This window comes from Pistacia vera, unplaced genomic scaffold (assembly GCF_008641045.1).
Source record: "Pistacia vera cultivar Batoury unplaced genomic scaffold, PisVer_v2 Contig445, whole genome shotgun sequence".
NCBI lineage: Eukaryota > Viridiplantae > Streptophyta > Magnoliopsida > Sapindales > Anacardiaceae > Pistacia > Pistacia vera.
This window is the reverse complement of record NW_022196274.1, coordinates 930,836-956,955: the sequence shown is the minus strand read 5'-3', so window position 1 is coordinate 956,955 and position 26,120 is coordinate 930,836. Positions and strand designations below refer to the sequence as shown.

The following is a 26,120-nucleotide window of genomic DNA, read 5'->3' as shown; positions in this document are numbered from 1 at the left end:
TTAGTTTATAAAAATTATGCAGATGAAAATGATGGATTAATAGTGTAAACTCCTAGCTAAAACCCTTATAATTTCCTCATTCATTATAAAAGTATCTCTACTTCTATCTACTTCAATATGATTAAAATCATGATGAATTATGTAACTTTGATTAGAGAAGAAAAAATATATATGCATGAAAGAAAAATAATGTGGGGAAAATGATAAAATTAATTTAGTTAATTATGATAATTAAAATGTTAAATGTGTTGACCGCAAACCCAGAACCAAGGTTAGTGTGCACTTGTGCTTACTCGGGACTTGTGTTGAACACCTTATAGACTAACCCACAGAGTAGTTTATGGGCAATTAAGTAAAGGGTGTGTTTGGATGAGGGCATATGAGATAACTAGGATAATCTTCGTTTATTTTGCAATTGCAAGATTTTGGTGTTTGATTTGCAAGTCATAAAATATTACGGGTATCTTTTATTGGAAATAGTATTTACTGTCAGTAATGTAGAGGGTAATCTGGTACCCTCCCCTAGGGTTGTTATTAAAAAATTACAAGGTAATTTGATTTTTATACCTATTTTGCCCTTAATTCAATATCATTTTGGACATAATTGTCTTCAAATGTCTACCAAATAACCATTACCCAGCCCTCATACATTTGAGAATTTAGCTAAAAGAGCCCAGCCACAAAAAGTTTAAAAGTTAACAAAATACCCCCAGCCACCTAAGACCATCGTCGATCGTTACTCACCATGGCCGGCCGCCGACATCAATCGTGGTAATGGTGCACGACTGACGGGATCTAGCCGGTCGTGCGTCGGTAAGGCCTTTTCTGGCCCTGGATCTTAGGTTCGTCTGCAGGCTAGTTTACTCAAAGTGACTGCAATCTCCCTCAAAGACTTAGAGTCTTGAGAGGATTCTAACATCCCAAGGTCTCCGAATCCCATCCTAACTCTTTATAGATTTCTAAATCTAACGAGTGTCTAGCACACACAAGACTTTGAGTTTTATGCGAACTCTGCCAGACAACGACTTCCAAGTCCTATTTAAATTCTAACAACCAAGGACCTGGAGTCCTACAGCGATTCCAATATCTTGGAATTGCTATCTTACTTGAATTCATCTTCCCTAAGTATTCCTAGTTTCATGCAACTAGTACTCTGACTTCTACAAGGATTAACCCTTCTTGGCTTCCAATAAAAGAGGGGTTAGTCCTCTCGGAAATTCTTTCAACTTCCATCGATTTCAGTTTCCACCAATCCAATTTTAATGAATACTCGTACAGTATGCACAATTCCCCCACTAGTTCTTTACCTACCGTCTGTCATCCTAGAGTCGAGCTCCAGCCACTTTACGACGATAGTCGCGCCTAGCTCCATAAACAAGGTAATCGCTTACCCTTTTATGCTTAATTTCCCGTCACAATCCTACTGACTTGAGCATCAGACTGCCTACGGTCAATACCACACTAGTGTTCCCAAGTGCTTCGTGTTCACTTTCTGTGTCTTTCTGCAAGTTTAAGAAGTTGTCAGTGGCTCATTCCTCACACGACTAAATCTAAAGGATTTCCGAGTAGATTTTACCGTCTATAGAAATAATCAAGTATTTTTTAAGCTACAATAAAGAAAAAATGTTTTGTAAACAACTTTTAAAATAGATCAAGTTTGAAGATGATTATAAAATAATCAACTTTATAAAAGAATTCTAAAAGCTAGGATAATTAGCTTCTAAAAATCGGATTATTTCTATAGTTGAATTTACATTGTAAAATGACAAATATACCTATATATAATTCTTCAAACTACAAAATTAAATTTAATAAACATTCATCACTTATTAAAATAATTTACAATAAATAAATTATTAAAATTAATAATTACAAAAATACAATTCACTGCCCCTTATTGATCAATGACAATCAATTGTCAACCACCATTGATAGACTGTCAACAATGGTCAAAGATGGTGCCTTGACACCACATTTGATTCAAAAAGTACCAGAAACTATCGATCTGTCAGAATCCGATGTATCATCAGATTCCGATCAGATTCCGATGTGTCGTTTGGCCGCATGAGGCGGCCAAAGTTTTTAACATCTTTGTAGACAAAAAGGGTATATGATAATTAAGTGTATATTAATAAGCTTTTAACATGTATGAATAATTGAATTTTTTATTTTTCATCCATCCCAAAACTTCACAAAATCCTACGTATCCATGCAAATTGCATTAGAAATGCTTAATCATATGCTCTTTAATTTATTGAATCTTGAAAGTATTAGAATAAGCTACCTATTTTAATAAATGTCTAGTGATTTCTCAACTTAATCCACCAACTTGATATTCATATATTTCAACTTGACCAATTGAATGGTGAACACTTTCTTTATTCTTCTATTTATTTATTATAAGCTTAGACGGATGTGTTTGTGTTTAAATTTGGGTCAATAATTTCAGTCCAGTGTTAAGGTTGAGTTGGACTTTGGGTTAGAGTAAAAGTAGCAAATAAAACTAATGAAAATACAACTTAATTAGTTTAGTGTAAGGGATGGCTTATCCTGTTACAACAACCATGCAATGCATATGCCCACTAAAGAGAAGTCAGAAAAAGGGTTTTCCACAAAGTAAACTAAATTAATTCATTAAATAAATAAATTATAAGTTTCAACTACTAACATCATAGTTATGGTAGTTGTTATTGTTATTAGCATGACATGATTTACTAAAGAAAAATTCGTTATGTTTACATCAAATTTGGTCAAATGTGGATAAATCTTACGACGTTTAAATTTATGAAGAGGGTCTTGGAAAACACTAAATAATAAGCCGAGTTTGAATGGGAGGGTGCGTCGTTTAGTATTCTTAGTTCTCCTATTCATTGGTCAAAACTTGATGGCCTATTCAACTTATGTATATTGTGAAATATATGCATCAAACATATTTTATATAGACGCGTGATTTTGTATAATTAATTCAACTAATTAGATGAATATATGTATGGACTCGTTTCATCAAAAAATATAGTCTACACTGATATATATTTTCATCGAAAAATATAGTCTACACTGATATATATATATCATTTTTTTTTTTATCATTGGAAGTATTCGAGTCAGTTTATACACACCTTAACTAATCTTTAGGATTTTGAAATTGTCGGTGGGGTAAGAGTGGACAGAGACCACCCCTATTAGTACATTATCATATTGTCTCTTTCTTAATTTTGTGTTAAATGTACTTTACCTCAATGAAATTGTCGGTGGGGTAAGAGTGGACAGATCAATGGATTTTTGGTTCATGTTTATAATATTTGTAAGATATTTGCCTCATTTAATCTTCAAAATAAATAATACAAAAATTATTATTTGAAAATTATTAATTGACTGTATCAATTACGCGTTAATTATTGACTGTCATTAATGCGAATATATACGTAAATTAATTAATAGCATGAATTTCTTAATAAATTTGAATCATTTATTAACATGAATTAATTATGTGAATTAATAACATGAATAATTAATTAACTGAAATCCATTATGATTAGCATATGCTGATGATGTGAAGAACCGACCTGAGACAAAATAAAAAATCAATTAATTAAGCTGGTATCACTTAAAGTCTAATCCCATTCTTGACCAATCCCTTCCACTCAATATTACTCTTTCTTCTCTTTTACTTAGTCCACGCCACCACCACAATCTCTACCCTCCCATCTCCACTTCCTCAACGGCTCAGATCTCTTTTCAAGTTCAACCTACCCCGCAATCGCCTTTTGCGACTTCTTATGTTTCACCAACCAGCACCTATTACTTACTACAACACAACCACGTCTCTCTCTTTCTCTATATATACACCTTCACTCTCTCTCTCTCTTTTCCTCAGCAACAACATCCTTAACATTAAGTTACAGATTTCACTGTAAGCACCAAAGCTTATCAGCTCTCTTTCTGAGTCTTCCTCTTCTCTTTCTTTTAGTATTTGTCTGTTTTATACAGGGTAAATTAAGCAATGGAAGCAGCTGCAATGAACGTTCACGAAAACGGGAGTCTTAAGAGTTTGTGCACGGCTTCTACTGATCCCTTGAACTGGGGATTGGTGGCCGAGGGTCTTAAAGGGAGTCATTTGGAGGAAGTGAAGCGTATGGTGGCCGAGTACAGGAAGCCGGTGGTGAAGCTCGGTGGTGAGACTTTGACGATAGCTCAGGTGGCTGCCATTGCAACCGATGAGTCTGGCGTCAAAGTTGAGCTTTCAGAATCAGCCAGAGATGGTGTTAAGGCTAGCAGTGATTGGGTCATGGAGAGCATGAACAATGGAACTGATAGTTATGGTGTCACCACTGGTTTCGGCGCAACTTCCCATAGAAGAACCAAGAACGGTGGCGCTCTTCAGCAGGAGCTCATTAGATTCTTGAATGCCGGAATCTTTGGTAATGGAACAGAGTCGTCCCACACACTGCCTCACTCCGCAACAAGAGCAGCCATGCTTGTGAGGATTAACACTCTTCTCCAGGGCTACTCTGGAATCAGATTTGAAATCTTGGAAGCAATTACCAGTCTTCTCAATAACAAAATTACTCCATGCCTCCCACTTCGCGGCACAATCACTGCCTCCGGTGATCTTGTTCCTCTGTCTTACATTGCCGGATTACTTACCGGTCGCCCCAATTCCAAGGCCACCGGACCTAAGGGAGAAGTCATTAATGCTCAAGAAGCCTCTAAACTCGCCGGTTTTGAGTTATTTGAGTTGCAGCCTAAAGAAGGCCTTGCTCTTGTGAACGGTACTGCTGTTGGTTCTGGAATGGCTTCAATGGTTCTTTTTGAGGCTAATGTTCTTGGTCTGTTATCCGAAATTTTGTCAGCAATTTTCGCGGAAGTGATGCAGGGGAAGCCTGAATTCACTGACCATTTGACACACAAGTTAAAGCACCATCCAGGCCAGATTGAGGCTGCAGCAATTATGGAACACATTTTAGATGGCAGTTCGTATGTTAAAGCTGCCAAAAAATTGCACGAGATGGATCCTCTTCAAAAGCCGAAACAGGATCGTTATGCCCTCAGGACTTCACCACAATGGCTTGGCCCACTGATTGAAGTTATCAGATTTTCAACCAAATCAATTGAAAGGGAGATCAACTCCGTCAATGACAACCCTCTGATCGATGTTTCAAGGAACAAGGCTTTACATGGAGGCAACTTCCAGGGGACCCCAATTGGTGTCTCAATGGACAATACACGTTTGGCTATTGCATTGATTGGAAAACTTATGTTTGCCCAATTTTCGGAGCTTGTCAACGACTTTTACAACAATGGGTTGCCATCAAATCTCTCTGGCGGCAGAAATCCAAGCTTGGATTATGGTTTCAAGGGTGCTGAAATCGCCATGGCTTCGTATTGTTCTGAGCTCCAATACCTCGCCAATCCAGTCACCAGCCATGTCCAAAGTGCCGAGCAACACAACCAAGACGTGAACTCCTTGGGACTCATCTCTTCAAGAAAAACTGCTGAAGCTGTTGACATCTTGAAGCTTATGTCTTCTACATACTTGGTAGCACTTTGCCAAGCCATTGATCTGAGGCACGTGGAGGAGAATTTGAAGAACACAGTTAAGAGCACCGTGAGCCAAGTGGCTAAGAAAGTTCTAACTATTGGAACAAACGGAGAACTTCACCCATCAAGATTCTGTGAGAAAGATCTGATCAAAGTGGTTGATCGCGAACACGTTTTCGCTTACATAGACGATCCCTGCAGTGCCACCTATCCATTGATGCAAAAGCTAAGACAAGTACTTGTTGATCATGCATTAAACAACGGCGAAAACGAGAAGAATGTGAACTCTTCAATCTTCCAGAAGATTGGAGCTTTTGAGGAGGAATTGAAGGCCGTTTTGCCTAAAGAGGTGGAGAGTGCCAGAATTGTGGTTGAGAATGGAAATGCAGCAATTCCTAACAGGATCAAAGAATGCAGATCTTATCCATTGTACAAGTTTGTGAGGGAAGAGCTAGGAACAGGATTCTTAACTGGTGAGAAAGTAAAGTCACCAGGAGAGGAATTTGATAAAGTATTCACAGCTATGTGCCAGGGTAAGATCATTGATCCAATGCTAGAGTGCCTCACAGACTGGAATGGTGCCCCTCTTCCACTCTGCTAGTGTGATTTTTTTTTTTTCTTTTTTTTTTTTTTTGTTCTTTCTTTTAGTTCATATTGTTTTCAATTCCCCGTGAAAGGAATTTCCTAACGCCTATGGGATTAAATGATTAAAATTTCATTTATAGAAAATGAGAAATGGTTACATATTCTTTCCCACAATTAAGTAGTAAAGATTGGGGCATTGTCCAATGTATATAAGAGTAGCATATATTGTTCAATCATAATTCATAATTATGTTAGGGCTTTAAAACATGAACATTCGTAAGGTTTAGCCTAATTAACTTAGACCCACAGGTTCTATAAATATAATAGTAGAATCCCAACCATTAAGATTAAATTACAATTCTCCCCTAAAACTAACGGCTATTACAAGAACTTGCATATAATAAATTCTATTTTTGTCTTATCATGTAATCAAAATAGTTTTTAATAAAGATAAAAATAAAAAATGTACATAACACATCATTCTCTTTCAACTCATTTATTGAAAGTAAATTTATTACCTTCTCCATTGTTTTCTTATTTTCGTCGTTTCATTTCGTCTTTTCTCTTACCGCTCTCTTCCTCTCTCTTTCTCCCGCTAAAAGAAATTTAGGAAAAGGTGATAAAAATTTTCTATAATTTACTAAAGAAAAATTCATTATCTTTCTATAAAACTAGGTCAAATATGGATAAAGAGGGACTTAGAAAATACAATAAAATAAACTAAAAGTTTGAATGGGAGACTGACCTAATTAAAATAGGCACATCTGGACCTCTGGTGGGTACAATGTTTAGTGTTCTTTATTCTCCCATTCATTCTTTTATTTCATTCAAACAATAATTGGTCAAAACTTTATGGCTTATTCAACTTTTGTATAGTGTGTAAAATATGGAGGTAACGAGACTTTTTCCGGTTTAATGACACTTTCCCATCTATAGGCTTTTAAAGTGTTATTTTATTACCCAAATTTATATTTTAATGGTGAACACAGAGCAAACTCGATCCAAATTATTGGAGCTTTTGAAGAGAGGAGGCCAATAAGTCTTTTGGTGGCAAAAGGTTGGATTTTGACGGTTTAGATTGATTGAAATTTGATTTGAAAATAGAGGTTGCGCAAACCGTAATCGCTCGATTATCGGCGATTAACAAGGTCGACAGGAATATGGTTCGAGGGTTTTGGTGAGTAATGATCGAGGAGAAGAACGGTAGTGGTGTAGGGTCACAACGATGCTGAAATCAGAAATGGAATATAAATTTAAATAGTAAAATAGTATATATAATTGTTATGTTTGGTTTTTTAACCTAATCAGATAAGGGTTATTATTACTACATCCTAATTTGAATAGAATAATATTATATATAGTTTATACAAAATCTTGCATGTAAAGTAACATAGAAAAATATATGATTGGATAGTTAATTATATTACTTGTTGTACAAACTGATGTTTGCTTAAATGTGATTGAGTAATTTTAAATTAGAGATAAATTAAATAAATTAGAATAGTCGACATGTTAAACATGTAGAGCTGTAAGTAATTATTTGTATAATTAATTGAGCTATAAGTAATTATTTGTATAATTAATTTGCACATGTATCATTACTTTTCTAATAAATTATTCCTAATTAGCCAATTATTTAAAAAATATAACAATATAAAATTAGCCAAGTAAGTGTTTACTGGTTCAGCTACTGGTCACATTGATCTCATTATCAATGCTAAAATAATATTAAAATTTTACAACTTGTTCATATTGAAAAGTCTGTATAATATAATTAATACCAAGTAAAATAGTTCATCTCGTATAAGTTTTAAAAGCTTCAAAAACCTAGATTTAATGAGAATAGTAGATGAATGAAATTTATCAATTCTCTTAAAACAATATTATCTCTATTAATATAGTTAATTTTCAAGAAGATCACAATCAATTCTCAGAAAATACAACTTATCCCCCACAACATCAAAAGCTGCGTTATGAAATTGTTGAGCTTGATGTCCTATCACATTCAAGTTGTGGAAGTCTTCATTATGTTGTTCACCTAGACCAAAAGCCAAGCAAAACATTGACATATTTATCTGTATAAATATATGTTAGACCGGTCGTCACGGTCACAAAATTAAACCTAAGTACCGTAGTTAGCGGTAAGTAGGGTCGAATCCACAGAGAGCAAGACTACCGACCTAATGTATAATTGAGTTATCGAAAGAGAAATTGGCAAAATGATTGATTAAAACTAAGGAAACTAATTACTTGCAGGAAATTAAAAAGCATTAAATAAATTGCTAACTAAAACTCAATATTAAAAGCGTTGTCGCTACAGGTTCGGTTTGACTCAAGACCAACTCTCACAATTCCTCTCCTCGCTCTTCAATTTCCTAATCCTACAAGGCTAGGCAAATCCATAGAAATATCTCTCGGCAATCTAGGCATAATCTATCCTGTCTCCCCGTCGTCTTAGTTACAGATCGATTGGTTAAAGACTATCATTGACTAACCGAAAAATGCTAAACCCTTAAACACCACTAGTTGGTACAACGTTAACAAGTACAACCTATCAACCTGTATCATCCAATCAACTAATTACACAATAAATGCATTCCTAGTAGAGATGACATTAAACGCTACTACAACTTGATTGCAATCAGTACCGAAGCAATTTAAAGTCATAATCAACATTCAATAATCTCAAACCGACATTCAATTATGCGAAAAGTTATATATCAATAAACGTTCTCAATGGACATTATCAATTCAACACATCGAGCATCAGAATAATATTAAAGTATCGCAAACAAACTGAAACGAAAACAAATATAATCTGAATACAAGAAACTTAACCAAATATCCAACATTCGGGCTCATCCAACTAGTCGAGAGCTGATGAGGAGATCAGTGGAGTCAATCTCGATCTCGCCTACACCGTAACGGACAACCGGGAACTTAGCCGCTCATGGTGGTGATGACGGAGGCTGAAACAGTGGAAACGGAGCTGATCATGGCGAAGAGGAGGTAACCGACAGCGATATGATGCGAAGAAGGGCCGAAAACGACCAACGGACAGCCCGGAATACGAACAGCCGCGGTTCGCCGGAAAACGTTAATTTTCCGGCGGGTCTACGGAAAACGGTGGCGGAAATGGGATCCGAAGGTACCAATGGAAAGCTCTGGTGATGGGGAGTTCAGATCAGGTCCTAGGGAGGTGAGAAGTCGTCGGAAATGAGCAGGATCTGGCCTGGAAGATGAAGAGTCGCGGCGGCCAAATCACGGATTCCGGCGGTTTTCGCGGCGGCTGAAGCTAGGGAAGTGTAGATCCGGCTGTGGGGAAGGGAGATCTAGCCTTGGGGAGCCGAATCGTCGCCGGAAAACGGCCAAAACTGGCCGGGAAGATGAAACGACGCGGTGGTGGAAGGTGAAACGTCGCGGTGGTGGTGCGTGATTCGCGGTGTTGACGGTGGCTGGTGAATGGCGGTGCACCGGGAAGATGAATCGTCACCGGAGGGAGACGAAGGGTCGCCGAAGCTCGCCGGAAAAGATGATGAACAGCCCCCCCTGGAAACGCGATCTGCACTTTTCTTTTATAGAATATATTGTAAAATTTCAGTTTAGTCCCTACACAATTGAAAAGTGACAAAATCAGCCCCTTAAAACATGACATTTTACCCCCTAAACAGCATAAATGAGACAAAATCACCTTTAATCCATAAACCACAACCCAATATCAACTCATATACTTTCCAAAATCATTCCAAACACATTAAATTCATAAGAAAAATATTAGGAAGCGATTTTCGTGAATAAATTCATAAATTCTTTAATTGTCTCAATATACTTCAATTTAATCACAAATGGGGTATTTTTATCACCAAAATAGAGTCACTTTCATGACTCTAACAATATACTCCACTCACCCAAAACTAAATTAGCCCCATTAGCAAAATGTAATGTGACCTGTGGAAATCCTTGAAGATCCATAGTAGCACAATTGCCATTTCTATACTGTTCGAGACTTTGTGACTAAGAACCCTTCGAGACGATGCTCGATTTCTTCCTAAAGAATTCGATATGCCTTTGTGACTAGCGAAGTCTCTATAATACTAGAGTCGATTGTTACTTGACTTTCGTCGCTATCATTCTTGAATGTATTACAGTCTATATCAGGCATTTTGTCATCAACACTAATCCCTTTAAGAGTAACATAATATATACAACCCTTTATTGAAATTGAGAGCGGTTGAATCGCCTTCAAGTACAATATCGTCGCCTAATATTAATTTGTTATGTCTATATTCTAGATTAGATATATTGCCAATGCAATACGAAAATCTAAAGCCAAATTTATTAGAAATAGATATGGTAGGTGTTCGACTAGCAAGTCCAAACATTCCTACTGGTTGTCGATGGTCACCATGAATTTTGTGGCTACAACCAAAGGTTACATCTTTCACTATGGTTGTGCCCTCATCTGATGTCTCAAATGTGAATTGCTTAGTGGCAAATTTTCCAATTGATTGGTATCATCTACATATTAAATTTGGTACATGCACTTATTTTTATAGTGCAAATGTTGCAGACGTCGTAACGACAAGGATAATCGACGTATGTGGAAGAATGGGAAGGCTCGTAAGACTGTAGGACTCAAGATTGATTGAATTAGAGTAAATCAGATTCCTAAGTTTCTAATTCAACAAGAACACAAACAATCATATATGAGAAATCAAAAAAGCATAAAAGAAAACTGATAAAGTAACACACAAAGTTATAGTGGTTTAGTAATCAATTGATTACCTACATCAACTCTTTAGGGCAGTAGAGATTATTACCAATGCAATAGGAAATTTATAAACCAAATCTATGAAGAAGAGACAAGGCATGTTTTCGACTACCAAGTCCAAAAATTCCATTGAGTACTTGAGTATCTTCCTCTCCATATATAACATGTTGATCACCAACACCTCCGACGACTCCATCAAATCAGACACTTCATAATAAATTTCTTCTTCACCGTCTCTATTGTTATGGTTGCATCCAAAAACCACATCACTTATAGTAATATTGCCTTTATCTATATTCTCAAATTTGAATTGCTTAATGGCAAGTTGTCCATTGGACTATCCCTGCATGTTGATTCTATAAATGCATCAATTACGTACTGTAGTCGCAAGAGCTATAGACAACTTGGCCACATGGAACTTCAGAATATGTGGAAGAGCTATAGGGGTTGTAATTTGGTTTATAATATATTCCGCGTATATTTGTCATATAAGGCTCCTAAGTAACCCATGTAGATGTGGAACGGGAGGCTCACCAATAGTGAAATTTACAAAAAATCCTTTGTAGAAAAAGTATTAAATTAGCTCAAGCTTCTTGAGTTTCAGAAGGATTTAGAATGTGTTTAGCACGATCTTGATTGGTGTGATTAGTGTTGTGTGAAACATTGGTGTGATTAGTGTTTTGTGACATGAAATCTTGGTGGAGAAGTTCGAACACCAATTGTTTAGGTTTCATGTGGTGGTTGTTTAAAATTGCAATTAAAGTGAAATGGGTACTTGAGAGAGTAATGAGTAAACATATGATTATGGTAAGTGGAATTTCCATATCAATGAATTTTGTGTCTGATATGCATCTTAGGTCGTATAGAAAGATCACTTTATGAAGATTTCAGCTTAATTTATAGAGATTATTCTATTAGTTAAAGAAAGTTAGTTCTTAATTGGTTAGTTCATGCCCTGGTCAATTTAAACAAAATTAGTTTTTAAACTCTTAGTTCATGGTTAGTATAAGAATTATTGTTAGTTTGTTAATTAATTCATGCTCAGTGTAAAGAAATATATGTTAGTATTAGCAGTATTGACAGAGAAGCAAAAGTGGTTCCGTTTTTACTAATTTTTGTCACCGTTGTTAGCTCACCAAAGGCACCAAAGAATTGTTGTCTCTTCATGTCTTAGCATCAAAGTGCTGTCACTTTTACATTACTATTCTTGCTTCTTCTTAAATGTATAAACATGTGACTTTCTATTCGTTAGTTAGTTAATGAAAGAAAGAAGAAAAATTGTATTTGTCTTTCTCATTCTCTCTAAATTCTTGACTTCTCCTCATGTCTTTCATGGTATCGAGCCAAGACTAGCATCAATGCGAATTCTTCATCCTCTATACTTCGACACAACATTTGAACAAAGTGATGCAGACACTTCCTTCATCACTTCCTCTTCAACATTTTCGTCCAGTCTCAAGTGGTTACTCCAGCTCACACCCGATGATACCGTGATATTATCAGTTTGGAAGTCACAAATTCTTTCTACAGTAGGTGCTCACGATCTTGATGGTCACTTAACAGGTTGTATCCCCTGTCCTGAACCTTTAATTTCGTCAGAACCTAAAATTCTAGTTGAAGAAAATTTATTAGGTCAACACTGAACCAAAATTGAGATCTGGTACTACAAATGCATTAATCCAACTTTCAGCTTGGAAATGTACTGATAATTCCTTGTTACATGGTTGTTGGCCTCCATTTCTGAATGTATGTTTAGTTCGGTATCTAAGTGTCAAGCTTCCACTGATATTTGGTTTGCACTTGAAAATGATTTTTAAGTGACTCAAAGGCTAGAGCTCTACACCTTAAACATTTATTCCAGACCATCATAAAGGGAACTTGTCTATCTGTGATTACTTTAAGAAGATGAAGTTATTGCAAAAAGCCTAACTCTATGTGTCAAAATGTCTCTGATGAAGATTTGCTTCAGCGTATTCTTGATGGTTTAGGACCAGAATTTGATGCTGCTGTTGTAAATTTGACATCTAGACTAGATCCGTTTGATTCTGTTACATCCAAAAGGCACAATATCTATTGCAAAAATATAAATGCGAATTGAAAATTTAATTGTTGATTTCTGAAATAGTTTATTTCATCTTGCTACAATCAGTAACTCTAATAGTTCACCAACTCTGCACAATGGGTCAAATATTGCATCCCATGCTGGTAGCTTCTCAACCTTATGGACACCAGCTGTAAATCTCATGCCAACAACCAAGTGCATCAAAATATGTCCCACCCTATCCACCTCCTGCCTCCTTTTTACCTTCCACTGGTTTTGTTTCACATGGATAGACGTTCAGCCTTCCCATGTTGGATAGTTTGAATCACAATTCAATAATTACAGACCACCAGTGTTTATAGCTACCAGAGGTCGTGGTAGGGGAATGCTAAAGGGACCTATTTGTCAAGTACGTGGGAAAATAGGACACACCAGCTATTCAATGTTATCACCGATATAATTCCACTTACAATGAGTTTCCTCCACAGTCTGGACTCTGGTGGTGTGTCTTCAACAATGGACAGTCAGATTTTTTTCCTGACAACAACTCTTTTGGACATGGGAAAAGACTTGATTCTACTTATCTTGGAATTCACGATACAACATTTGTCCTCTAATCACTTCTATTCTGGTATCAATCCAACCAGGACCACGTTTAATTCCTCCAATTGATTTCTTCTTCGTAAGATTTCTCTAGAGGATAGCAACCTGTTGCTCCGTCCCTAACACTGATATTCAGCTTTCAAGGTTCCTAATCAGGCATACTTCATCCAGTTAGGTTTATTTTGTTGCACCTTATTTGCCAAATATTGCCTCTTCCACTGCCACTAACTACACCGCAGATCCAGCAGGGTATATGGACTCTGGAGCCACTGACCATGTCACTTCGATGTAAATCACATGCACAATAGTAGGACTTATGAAGGAGCTGGGCAATTGCAAGTAGGAAATGGTGAGTTCTTGATATTTCACACATAGGATTACCTTTTTACCTAGTTTCTTTGCAGTCCAAGTCTCTTTATCTTAGAATGTATTATGTTTTCCAAATATAACCAAAAATCACTTAGTATTTCAAAGTTTACTAAAGACAATAATGTTGTGGTAGAATTTCACTTTGATTGTTGTGGTGGTTAAGGACAAGTTACCAGCATAGTTCTTCTGCAGAGAGCTTAAGGTAGGACTATTCAATTGAACCTTGCTTCTGTCATTCTACCCTATTCTACTGCTCAATCTGTTCCAGCTGGCATTCAATTTTTTGTGTCTTCCTTACATCACACAAAGTCAGGTTGTCCTGACTCTCCTATAAATAACCAAGTCTCTTAGCTACATACTAATAAATTGCAGCACTCTAAAGATCCCAATGGTCAAGGGTGGTGCCTTGACACCACATTTGATTCAAAAAGTACCGAAACTATCGATCTATCAGAATCTGATGTATCACCAGATTCCGATGTGTCGTTTGGTCGCATGAGGCGGCCAGTTTTTAACACCTTTGTAGACAAAAAGGGTATATGATAATTAAGTGTATATTGATAAGCTTTTCAATGTATGAATATGAATTTTTTATTTTTCATCCTCTCCGAACTTCACAAATCCTACGTATCCATGCAATATGCATTAGAAATGCTTATCATATGCTCTTTAATTTATTGAATCTTGAAAGTATAGAATAAGCTACCTATTTTATAAATGTCTACTGATTTCTCAACTTAATCCACCACTGATATTCATATACTTCAGCTTGACCAATTGAATGGTGAACACTTTCTTTATTCTTCTATTTATTTATTGTAAGCTTAGACGGATGTGTTTGTGTTTAAATTTGGGTCATAATTTCAGTCCGGTGTTAGGTTGAGTTGGACTTTGGGTTAGAGTAAAAGTAGCAAATAAAACTACTGAAATAACAACTTAATTATTTTAGTGTAAGGGATGGCTTATCCTGTTACAACAACCATGCATATGCCCACTAAAAGCCGCAAAGTAAACTAAATTATTCATTAAATAATAAATAAATTATAAGTTTCAACTACTAACATCATATTATGGTAGTTGGTATTGTTATTAGCATGACATGATTTACTAAAGAAAAATTCGCTATGTTTATAAATTTGGTCAAATGTGGATAATTCTTATAACGTTTAAATTATGAAGAGGGTCTTAGAAAACACTAATAATAAACCAAGAACGGTGGCGCTCTTCAGCAGGAGCTCATTAGATTCTTGACCTAATTATGGATAAATAATAATTCCTTAACTAAGATTGCATTTAACAAATTGATTAATTTATAATGAAAACTTATCCAGCTACAACACCATGCCCACTAAACAAAGAAATTGAAGAATAGTGGAAAAGAGTTGGCATATTTTCCGTTAAGGTTTTCCACAAGGAAAACCAAACTAATTCTATAATAAATAAATTAAAAGTTTCACTTCCCCACTAACATCATAATTAGGTCAGTTGGTATTCTAAATTTCTAATTAGTATTCATTTATCTTTATAGTCATATTATTAACTTTAAAAGTCTAGAAAATAGTATAAAATACAAAGTTTGAATGGAGATTCATTCTTCCATTTCACTCCATCTGGTCAAAATTGAAATAATGCATAAACATATATTATATATAGACGTGTGATTTCGGAAAAACTAATCCAATAAATCAACAATTTTATATATGGGATTCAAGGTTGCCAATAGTTTTTATATATATACGTTAAGAATCTTTGTCTTTTTTTTCTCAACAAACATAAAGTTTATTGATCATCCCTCCTTCCAATTATTATAATTTCACAAATTAAAATGCGCCATAACAATTTAAAATATTTTTTTTAATGAATTGATTGGAAGTACTTGAACGTTCCAAGTTTCAACCCCTTATATTTAATCTTTTCTGTCCGTATAACAAGGGAGAAATTTCTTTTATCCTGAGCTGCTCGGGCAGCCTAGGAAAAATTTCAACATTCTCCCAATGATACTCTTCAAGTTGAGCATATTACAAACTATTCCAATTAATTTATGATATTCCTTGTTTTCCACATTCTAGTTAAAATGCTAGAATTACTTTGACATGATATAACAAATTAATAATGCATTATATAGATAATAGATGTAATTTACATTGATAAGATGATCATATATGTTCAGTTTACGGAAAAAATATATTATCTATACTAATAAGACACCCATATATAACAAGATTATTTCACTAAGAATTTGTCGTGTAAATAAATATAAAAAAAAAAAAACTTTATTATATGGATATCAAATTACAATATAATGTTTCATGTGATATTTATCCCTCTCTCACCCTTTTGTCTTCTTTTCCTTGACCTTCATCTTCTCTCACTTCTTTCTCATTGACTTTTTCGTAATTTGGTATTCAACTAATTACAAAGAATTATATTTTTATACCTATTTTTTTGTCAACTTTAAAAATCAAATATATATATATTAATGGTCAATTATTTCATATATTATTTAATAAAAATTCATACTAGACAAAATCTTGATTTTCACATAAAGAGAGGGAGCAAGAAGAATTGAGAACTTGACTAGATCAATGGAATTTTGGTCAATTGTATTTGTAATATTTTTGTACCATTTTATCATCAAAATAAATAATCCAAACAAAATTAATTAAAAATTATTAATTGACCAATCAACTACTCGTTAATCATTGACTAAATCCAAGGATAAATAAATATGAATTTCTCAATATATTTGGATCATTATTAACATGTGAAATTCTTAATTTCAAAAAATTTAAACCATTATCATTAGCATTTAATGTTAAAATTTAATTATTTATTTTTTTAATATTAAAATTACAAGAGAATCATTGTCTCCCTAAGATTATAATAAATTGATATAGGCCAAGTAAAATTATTAAGCTTAAACTTATAATTAATTTGATTTATGTTGACGTGTAAGACTAACTTGCGAGAGGTCGTATTTGCTCTGTCAATTCTTCACCAACCCATTCTCACCAAGGAAAATGATAGAGTATCAAAAAGTTTACATCGAATTTATGCATCGAATGACGTAACAAATCCGACCATTGATTAAATTACTGATAATAAATCAAGGATCAAATCGATACATACTGTCGATAACTGTAACTTTACTCACTCACCAATCCCCTCCACTATCACCTCACCAGTCAATGTTACACTTCTCCTCTCTTTACTTTGATCACGACCACCAAAATCTAAACCGTTGGATCTCCATTCTTCAACGGTTCAGATCTCTTTCCAACCAACCCCGCATTTCTCTCTGCCACCCTTTAGCTTACCTACCGACGCCTGGTACTTACTGCAACACAACCACGTCTCTCTCTTTCCATAATGTACACCTTCACTTTCTCTCATTTCCTCAGGAAATCCATTTTAATTTATATACATAGATTTCCAGTTACACAAAAGCTTCCCATCTTCTTTCTCTGACTTTTTCTCTTCCCTTTCGTTAGTATTTGTCTGCTTTATACACGGTAAAACATGGAAAACGGGATTTTGAAGAGTTTGTGCACGAGTTCTAATGATCCCTTGAACTGGGGATTGGTGACTGAGGGTCTTAAAGGGAGTCATTTGGATGAAGTGAAGCGTATGGTGGCCGAGTACAGGAAGCCGGTGGTGAAGCTCGGTGGTGAGACTTTGACGATAGCTCAGTGGCTGCCATTGCAACCGATGAGTCGGGGTCAAAGTTGAGCTTTCAGAGTCATCCAGAGATGAGTTAGCTAGCAGTGACTGGGTTATGAGAGCATGAATAAAGGACTGATAGTTATGGTGTCACCACTGGTTTTGGTCAACTTCCCATAGAAGAACTAAGAATGGTAGCTCTTCAGAAGAGCTCATTAGGTAAGCTTTATGAACAACTTCGTACGTTTCCAAGTTTATATTTATTTACCAAAGACGAGTTGACTCAGTTTTAGGATATGTGAGCTAAAAAGAATAGTTTCTTCTTCAATTGTTTCAAGTTAGTTTAAGTAGTTAATCAACCATCATGAGTGCCGTTGGACGCGGCCGTGTTGACTCATCTGAGTCTCACGAGTTATATCTGAGTTTTTGAGGTTAAAAATGTGTGTACAAATTCGACACTCTAGGAGGAAAGATTTTTAATCAAACAATTTTTTTTTTTCCTTTTTTAATACGTATTTCAGAATCATTTAATGTAATTTATGAAACTAATTAATGCTAAAAATATTTCTTACAATCCTGAATGCTGGAATCTTCGGTAATGGGACAGAGTCGTGCCACACACGCCTCACTCAGCAACAAGAGCTGCCATGCTTGTGAGGATCAACACTCTTCCCAGGGCTACCTGGAATCAGATTTGAAATCTTGGAAGCAATTACCAGTCTTCTAAACAACAACATTACTCCATGCCTCCCACTTCGCGGCACAATCACTGCCTCCGGTGATCTTGTTCCTCTGTTCTTACTTGCCGATTACTTACCGGTCGCCCCAATTCCAAGCCACAGGACCTAAGGGAGAAGTCATTAATGCTCAAGAAGCCTCTAAACCTCGCCGGTTTGAGTTCTTTGAGTTGCAGCCTAAAGAAGGCTTCGCTCTTGTGAACAGTACTTCTGTTGGATCTGGGATGGCTTCAATGGTTCTTTTTGAGGCTAATGTTCTTGGTGTATTATCCGAAATTTTGTCAGCAATTTTCGCGGAAGTGATGCAGGGGAAGCCTGAATTCACTGACCATTTGACCACAAGTTAAAGCACCATCCAGGCCAGATTGAGGCTGCAGCAATTATGAACACATTTTGATGGCAGTTCGTATGTTAAACTGCCAAAAAATTGCACGAGATGGATCCTCTTCAAAAGCCGAAACAGGATCGTTATGCCCTCAGGACTTCACACAATGGCTTGGCCCTGATTGAAGTTATCAGATTTTCAACCAAATCAATTGAAAGGGAGATCAACTCCGTCAATGACAACCCTCTGATCGATGTTCAAGGAACAAGGCTTTACATGGAGGCAACTTCCAGGGGACCCCAATTGGTGTCTCAATGGACAATACACTTGGTCTATTGCATTGATTGGAAAACTTATGTTTGCCCAATTTTCGAGCTTGTCACGACTTTTACAACAATGGGTTGCCATCAAATCTCTCTGGCGGCAGAAATCCAAGCTTGGATTATGGTTTCAAGGGTGCTGAAATCGCCATGGCTTCGTATTGTTCTAGCTCCAACTCGCCAATCCAGTCACCAGCCATGTCCAAAGTGCCGAGCAACACAACCAAGACGTGAATTCCTTGGACTCATCTCTTCAGAAAAACTGCTGAAGCTGTTGACATCTTGAAGCTCATGTCTTCTACATACTTGGTAGCACTTTGCCAAGCCATTGATCTGAGGCACCTTGAGAGGAATTTGAAGAACACAGTTAATAGCACTGTGAGCCTAGTGGCTAAGAAAGTTCTAACTATTGGAACAAACGGAGAACTTCACCCATCAAGATTCTGTGAGAAAGATCTGATCAAAGTGGTTGATCGCGAACACGTTTTCGCTTACATAGATGATCCCTGCAGTGCCACCTATCCATTGATGCAAAAGCTAAGACAAGTACTTGTTGATCATGCATTGAACAACGGCGAAAACGAGAAGAATGTGAACTCTTCAATCTTCCAGAGATTGGAACTTTTAGGAGGAATTGAAGGCCGTTTTGCCTAAAGAGGTGGAGAGTGCCAGAATTGTGGTTGAGAATGGAAATGCACAATTCCCAACAGGATCAAGAATGCAGATCTTATCCATTGTACAAGTTTGTGAGGGAAGAGCTAGGAACGGGATTCTTACTGGTGAGAAAGTAAAGTCACCAGGAGAGAATTTGATAAGTATTCACAGCTATGTGCCAGGGTAAGATCATTGATCCAATGCTAGAGTGCCTCACAGACTGGAATGGTGCCCCTCTTCCACTCTGCTAGTGTGATTTTTTTTTTTTCTTTTTTTTTTTTTTTTGTTCTTTCTTTTAGTTTCATATGTTTTCAATTCCCCGTGAAAGGAATTTCCTAACGCCTATGCCCTATGGATTAAATGATTAAATTTCATTTGTTTGCTTTTCTGAATATAGAAAATAAGAAATGGTTACATGTTCTTTCCCATAATTAAGTAGTAAAGATTGGGCATTGTTCAATGTAGAGTAGCTTATTGTGCTGACTTGTCGTTGAGCCTGGATTAAATTTCATTGTTCAATCATAATTATGTTAGGGCTTTAAACATGAACATTCGTAAGGTTTAGCCCAAGTAAGCTTAGACCCACAGGTTCTATAATATGACTTAGAATCCCAACCATTAAGATTAAATTACAATTCTCCCCTAAAACTAACGGCTATTACAAGAACTTGCATATAATAAAGTCTATTTTTGTCTTATCATGTAATCAAATAGTTTTAATAAAATAAAAAAAAAAAAAAAAAAAGGTACATGACACATCATTCTCTTTCAACTCATTTATTAAAAGTCAATTTATTACCCTATCCATTCTTTTCTTATTTTCTTCGTTTCATTTCGTCTTTTCTCTTACCGCTCTCTTCCTCTCTCTCTCCTCTCTCCTGCTAAAAAAAATTTAGAAAAAGGTGACAAATATTTTCATCACAAAAAGTAAAAAATTTGCCCCAAAAAGTAATACAGGACGACATACCAAATCATCCCTAAAGCCGTATTTCTTCATAACAATAAAAATAATATCATTGTAGAATACCAATACAAGGTATTGACATTTCTGTTAGGCTGATAGTAACATGTAAGAATCTTGATACTCAAATTGCTTGAAAATCTCTTAATAAATATTTAACAAGTGTGTATACCGATAGAAAAGTAGGTGTTAATAGTTTGTCTTCAGTCTTATTTATACACCTAAAATAAACACATGCAATCCTGAAGACAACACCCAAATACACAACCATTCTAACACAATGGGTTTTGATGAATTTTCTTGGATCCAAATATATGTTGTAAATATATATTTTTAAATATGTTTTGGGGATTATTTTCGTAATTAATAATATTGAAATAGAGAAAATATTCTAATAAAACTTACGTATTTTAACAGATATTATGAGCTAGAAAACCGATATTCCTAATGTCCATCAGCTTTGTAAACGAAGTTTTTACTATTTCAAAACGTTTGGGTTTTTAGTGCCACTTTTTAAAACCTGTGGAGCTAAGTGTTATTTAGATCAAACCTTGAGGTACTAATTTTAAAGCCCCCGTTAGTTCCCACGTAGTTTATTAGTATGACATAATTTTTACTAAAGAAAAATTCATTATCTTTCTATAAAACTTGGTCAAATATGGATAAAGAGGGACTTAGAAAATACAATAAAATAAACTAAAAGTTTGAATGAGAGAGTGACGTAATTAACATAGGCACATCTGGTGGGTACAATGTTCAGTGTTATTTATTCTCCCATTCATTCTTTTATTTCATTCAAACAATAATTGGTCAAAACTTTATGGCCTATTCAACTTTTGTATAGTGTGTAAAATTTGGAGGTAGCGACTTTTTCCGGTTTAATGACACTTTCTCACCTATAGACTTTTAAAGTGCCACTTTACTACTCAAATTTATATTTTAATAGTGAATAGAGAACAAACTCGGTCTAAACTGTGCTTTTGAAGAGAGGAGGTCAATGAGTCTTTTAGTGGCGGAATATTGGATTTTGACGGTTGAGATTGATTAGAATTTGACTTGAGCATGGAGGTTACGCAAACCCTAATCGCTCGATTATAGGCGATTGACAAGGTCAACAGGAATATGGTTTGAGGGTTTTGGTGAGTAATGATCGAGGAAAAGAATGATAGTGGTGTAGAGTCACAACGATGCCGAAATCAGAAACGGAATATAAATTTAGGTAGTAAAGTGGTATTTTAAAAATCTATAGACGGAAAAATGTCATTAAACCATTATTTAGGTAGGAAAAAGTCGTTTTCTCGTAAAATATGCATCAAACGTATTTTATATCAACATGTAATTTTAGATAATTAATTCTAATAAATATTGCAAATTTTATATTCTATGCTATAAAATTTATTTATGTTCAAGGTTGCCAACAGTTTTTCAACAGTTTTTTTATGTTATATATGTCATAGAACTATATATCATGAACCTTAAATATATAAAATAATTATAAATTGGCATAATCGTAAAATTATATTATGATAGTAAGCTTATGAAAATCTTAAAATTTGAAATTAAATTAGGGTAACGCTTGAATTGTGTTGGTGTTTGCTCGGCTTCCACTATCATCTCACCAGTCAACAGTATTACTCTCTCCCCTCTTACTTAGTCCAAGCCACCACAATCTCTACCCTCCGATCTCCAATTCATCTACGGCTCACATCTCGTTCCGACCAACCCCGCGATTTCCTTCTGCCACCCTTAAGCTCACCTACCATTACAAACGTCTGTTACTTACTACAACGCAACCAAGTCTTTCTCTTTTCTCTATATATACACCTTCACTGTCTCTCGTTTACACAGGAAATCTATTTCATTTATTTACATACATTTCTCAGGAAATCTAAAAATTCTACTAAACTAAAGCTTGATTAAAACATTTTAGAAGGACAAATCTATTAAATCTTAAATCTTGTATGTCCTGTCTTTCATTTAAATAAAAAAGAAAGAAAATCAAATATCCTTCTGATAAAGATTATTCACTGACGAAAGATAATAACTAGAAGTAAAAAAAAAGAACTTTTATGTTCTCCANATGAATCTGGTACTACAGAATGCATTAATCCAACTTATCTAGCTTGGAAATGTACTGATAAATTCCTTGTTACATGGTTGTTGGCCTCCATTTCTGAATGTATGTTTAGTTCGGTATCTAAGTGTCAAGCTTCCACTGATATTTGGTTTGCACTTGAAAATGAATTTTTAAGTGACTCAAAGGCTAGAGCTCTACACCTTAAACATTTATTACAGAACACTCATAAAGGGAACTTGTCTATCTGTGATTACTTTAAGAAGATGAAAGGTATTGCAAAAAGCCTAAACTCTAGTGGTCAAAATGTCTCTGATGAAGATTTGCTTCAGCGTATTCTTGATGGTTTAGGACCAGAATTTGATGCTGCTGTTGTAAATTTGACATCTAGACTAGAATCCAAGTTTGATTCTGTTACAATCCAAAAGGCACAATATCTATTGCAAAAATATGAAATGCGAATTGAGAAATTTAATTTTGTTGATTTCTGAAATAGTTTAGTTCATCTTGCTACAATCAGTAACTCTAATAGTTCACCAACTCTGCACAATGGGTCAAATATTGCATCCCATGCTGGTAGTGCTTCTCAACCTATATTGACACCAGCTGTAAATCTCATGCCAACAACTCAAGTGCATCAAAAATATGTCCCACCCTATCCACCTCCTGCCTCCTTTTTACCTTCCACTGGTTTTGTTTCACATGGATAGACGTATCAGCCTTCCCATGTTGGATAGTTTGAATCACAATTCAATAATTACAGACCACCAGTGTTTAATAGCTACAGCAGAGGTCGTGGTAGAGGGAATGCTAAAGGGAGACCTATTTGTCAAGTACGTGGGAAAATAGGACACACAGCTATTCAATGTTATCACCGATATAATTCCACTTACAATGGAGTTTCTCCACAGTCTGGATCTTCTGGTGGTGTTGTCTTCAACAATGGACAGTCAGATTTTTTTCCTGACAACAACTCTTTTGGACATGGGAAAAGACTTGATTCTACTTATCTTGGAAATTCACAGATACAACATTTGTCCTCTAATCACTTCTATTCTGGTAATCAATCACAACCAGGACCACGTTTGTGAATTCCTCCAATTGATTTTCTTCTTCGTAAGATTTCTCTAGAGGATAGCAACCTGTTGCTCCAGTCCCTAACACTGATAATTCAGCTTTCAAGGTTCCTAATCAGGAACATACTTCATCCAGTTAGGTTTATTTTGTTGCACCTTATTTGCCAAATATTGCCTCTTCCACTGCCAACTATACTACACCGCAGGATCCAGCATGGTATATGGACTCTGGAGCCACTGACCATGTCACTTCGGATGTAAATCACATGCACAGTAGTAGGACTTATGAAGGAGCTGGGCAATTGCAAGTAGGAAATGGTGAGTTCTTGAATATTTCACACATAGGATTTACCTTTTTACCTAGTTCTTTGCAGTCCAAGTCTCTTTATCTTAAGAATGTATTATGTGTTCCAAATATAACCAAAAATCTACTTAGTATTTCAAAGTTTACTAAAGACAATAATGTTGTGGTAGAATTTCACTTTGATTGTTGTGTGGTTAAGGACAAGGTTACCAGCATAGTTCTTCTGCAGGGAGAGCTTAAGGTAGGACTATATCAATTGAACCTTGCTTCTGTCAGTCTACCCTATTCTACTGCTCAATCTGTTCCAGCTGGCATTCAATTTTTTGTGTCTTCCTTACATTCCACACAAAGTCAAGGTTGTCCTGACTCTTCTATAAATAACCAAGTCTCATTAGCTACTACTAATAAATTGCAGCACTCTAAAGATCCCAATGGTCAAAGGTGGTGCCTTGACACCACATTTGATTCAAAAAGTACCAGAAACTATCGATCTATCAGAATCTGATGTATCACCAGATTCCGATGTGTCGTTTGGTCGCATGAGGCGGCCAAAGTTTTTAACACCTTTGTAGACAAAAAGGGTATATGATAATTAAGTGTATATTGATAAGCTTTTAACATGTATGAATAATTGAATTTTTTATTTTTCATCCATCCCGAACTTCACAAAATCCTACGTATCCATGCAAATTGCATTAGAAATGCTTAATCATATGCTCTTTAATTTATTGAATCTTGAAAGTATTAGAATAAGCTACCTATTTTAATAAATGTCTACTGATTTCTCAACTTAATCCACCAACTTGATATTCATATACTTCAGCTTGACCAATTGAATGGTGAACACTTTCTTTATTCTTCTATTTATTTATTGTAAGCTTAGACGGATGTGTTTGTGTTTAAATTTGGGTCAATAATTTCAGTCCGGTGTTAAGGTTGAGTTGGACTTTGGGTTAGAGTAAAAGTAGCAAATAAAACTACTGAAAATACAACTTAATTAGTTTAGTGTAAGGGATGGCTTATCCTGTTACAACAACCATGCATATGCCCACTAAAGAGCCGCAAAGTAAACTAAATTAATTCATTAAATAAATAAATAAATTATAAGTTTCAACTACTAACATCATAGTTATGGTAGTTGGTATTGTTATTAGCATGACATGATTTACTAAAGAAAAATTCGCTATGTTTATATTAAATTTGGTCAAATGTGGATAAATCTTATAACATATAGGCACTTTTGATTCTATTTAAATTTTATTTATGTTCAAGGTTGCCAATAGTTTTTATATTTATTAATATTGTCATATAACATATATCATGAATCTAAAGTTTTTTAACAATCTTTTGGTTATTTTTTTATTGATATTAATTCGATTGATAACAATTATTTTAGTTTCACAATTAAAATACACCATAATATTTAACCCGTCATAATTCTATCTATACGTACGTATAAACAATCGAATGAAGCCCTAGTTAAGGAAAAACTTAATCCCGCCTATGTAGCATGGAAAAGACTGATAAATTCCTTGTTACTTGGCTCTTAGCGTCGATTTATGAATGTATGTTCAGTTACATTTCTAAGTGTCATTTGCTACTGAAATCTGTGTACACTCTTGAAAATGAGTTCATCATTGACTCTAAAGCACGAGCTCTTCATTTGAAGAATCTCCTGCAAAATACTCGAAAGGAAACATGATGTGTTAGTGATTTTATTAAGAAATGAAGGGCATTGTCGATAATTTAACAGCCAGTGGATAGGTTAAACTGATGAAGATTTACTTCAGTATTTATTAGATGGCCTAGGTCCAGAATTCGACGTTGCTGTTGTGAACCTAGCATCTAGAATTTAGTCTAAGTTTAACTCATATCTTTACAAGAAGCACAGTACCTGCTCCAGAAATATGAAATGCGACTAGAGAAATTCAACAATGTAGATTTCACTAATAGCTCAGTGCTATTGCTTCTCTTAATAATATTGTGTCAAGAGGATTGCAAGGTTCTACTAATGCTTCTGGTACTAATGCGGATTGTAAACGGCACAGCCGAGTCGATTTTTCGGCTTGTTTACTACAGTCTCGAGCCGAGTTCGAGCT

The 26,120-nt window shown here is 35.3% G+C and overlaps 1 protein-coding gene and 2 pseudogenes across 1 annotated transcript; 2 read left to right on the top strand and 1 right to left on the bottom strand.

Moving 5' to 3' along the window:
* The first annotated feature begins 3,889 nt into the window (after positions 1-3,889).
* On the top strand, positions 3,890-6,153 carry LOC116144389 (phenylalanine ammonia-lyase). The gene has a single exon (XM_031429835.1). It carries the CDS (start codon positions 4,004-4,006, stop codon positions 6,140-6,142), a length of 2,139 nt encoding a protein of 712 aa, XP_031285695.1. The 5' UTR covers positions 3,890-4,003; the 3' UTR covers positions 6,143-6,153.
* A 1,874-nt stretch (positions 6,154-8,027) lies between these two features.
* Positions 8,028-11,054, bottom strand: LOC116144446 (annotated as a pseudogene).
* Positions 11,055-17,435: 6,381 nt separating this feature from the next.
* On the top strand, positions 17,436-19,902 carry LOC116144396 (annotated as a pseudogene).
* The last annotated feature ends 6,218 nt before the right edge of the window (positions 19,903-26,120 follow it).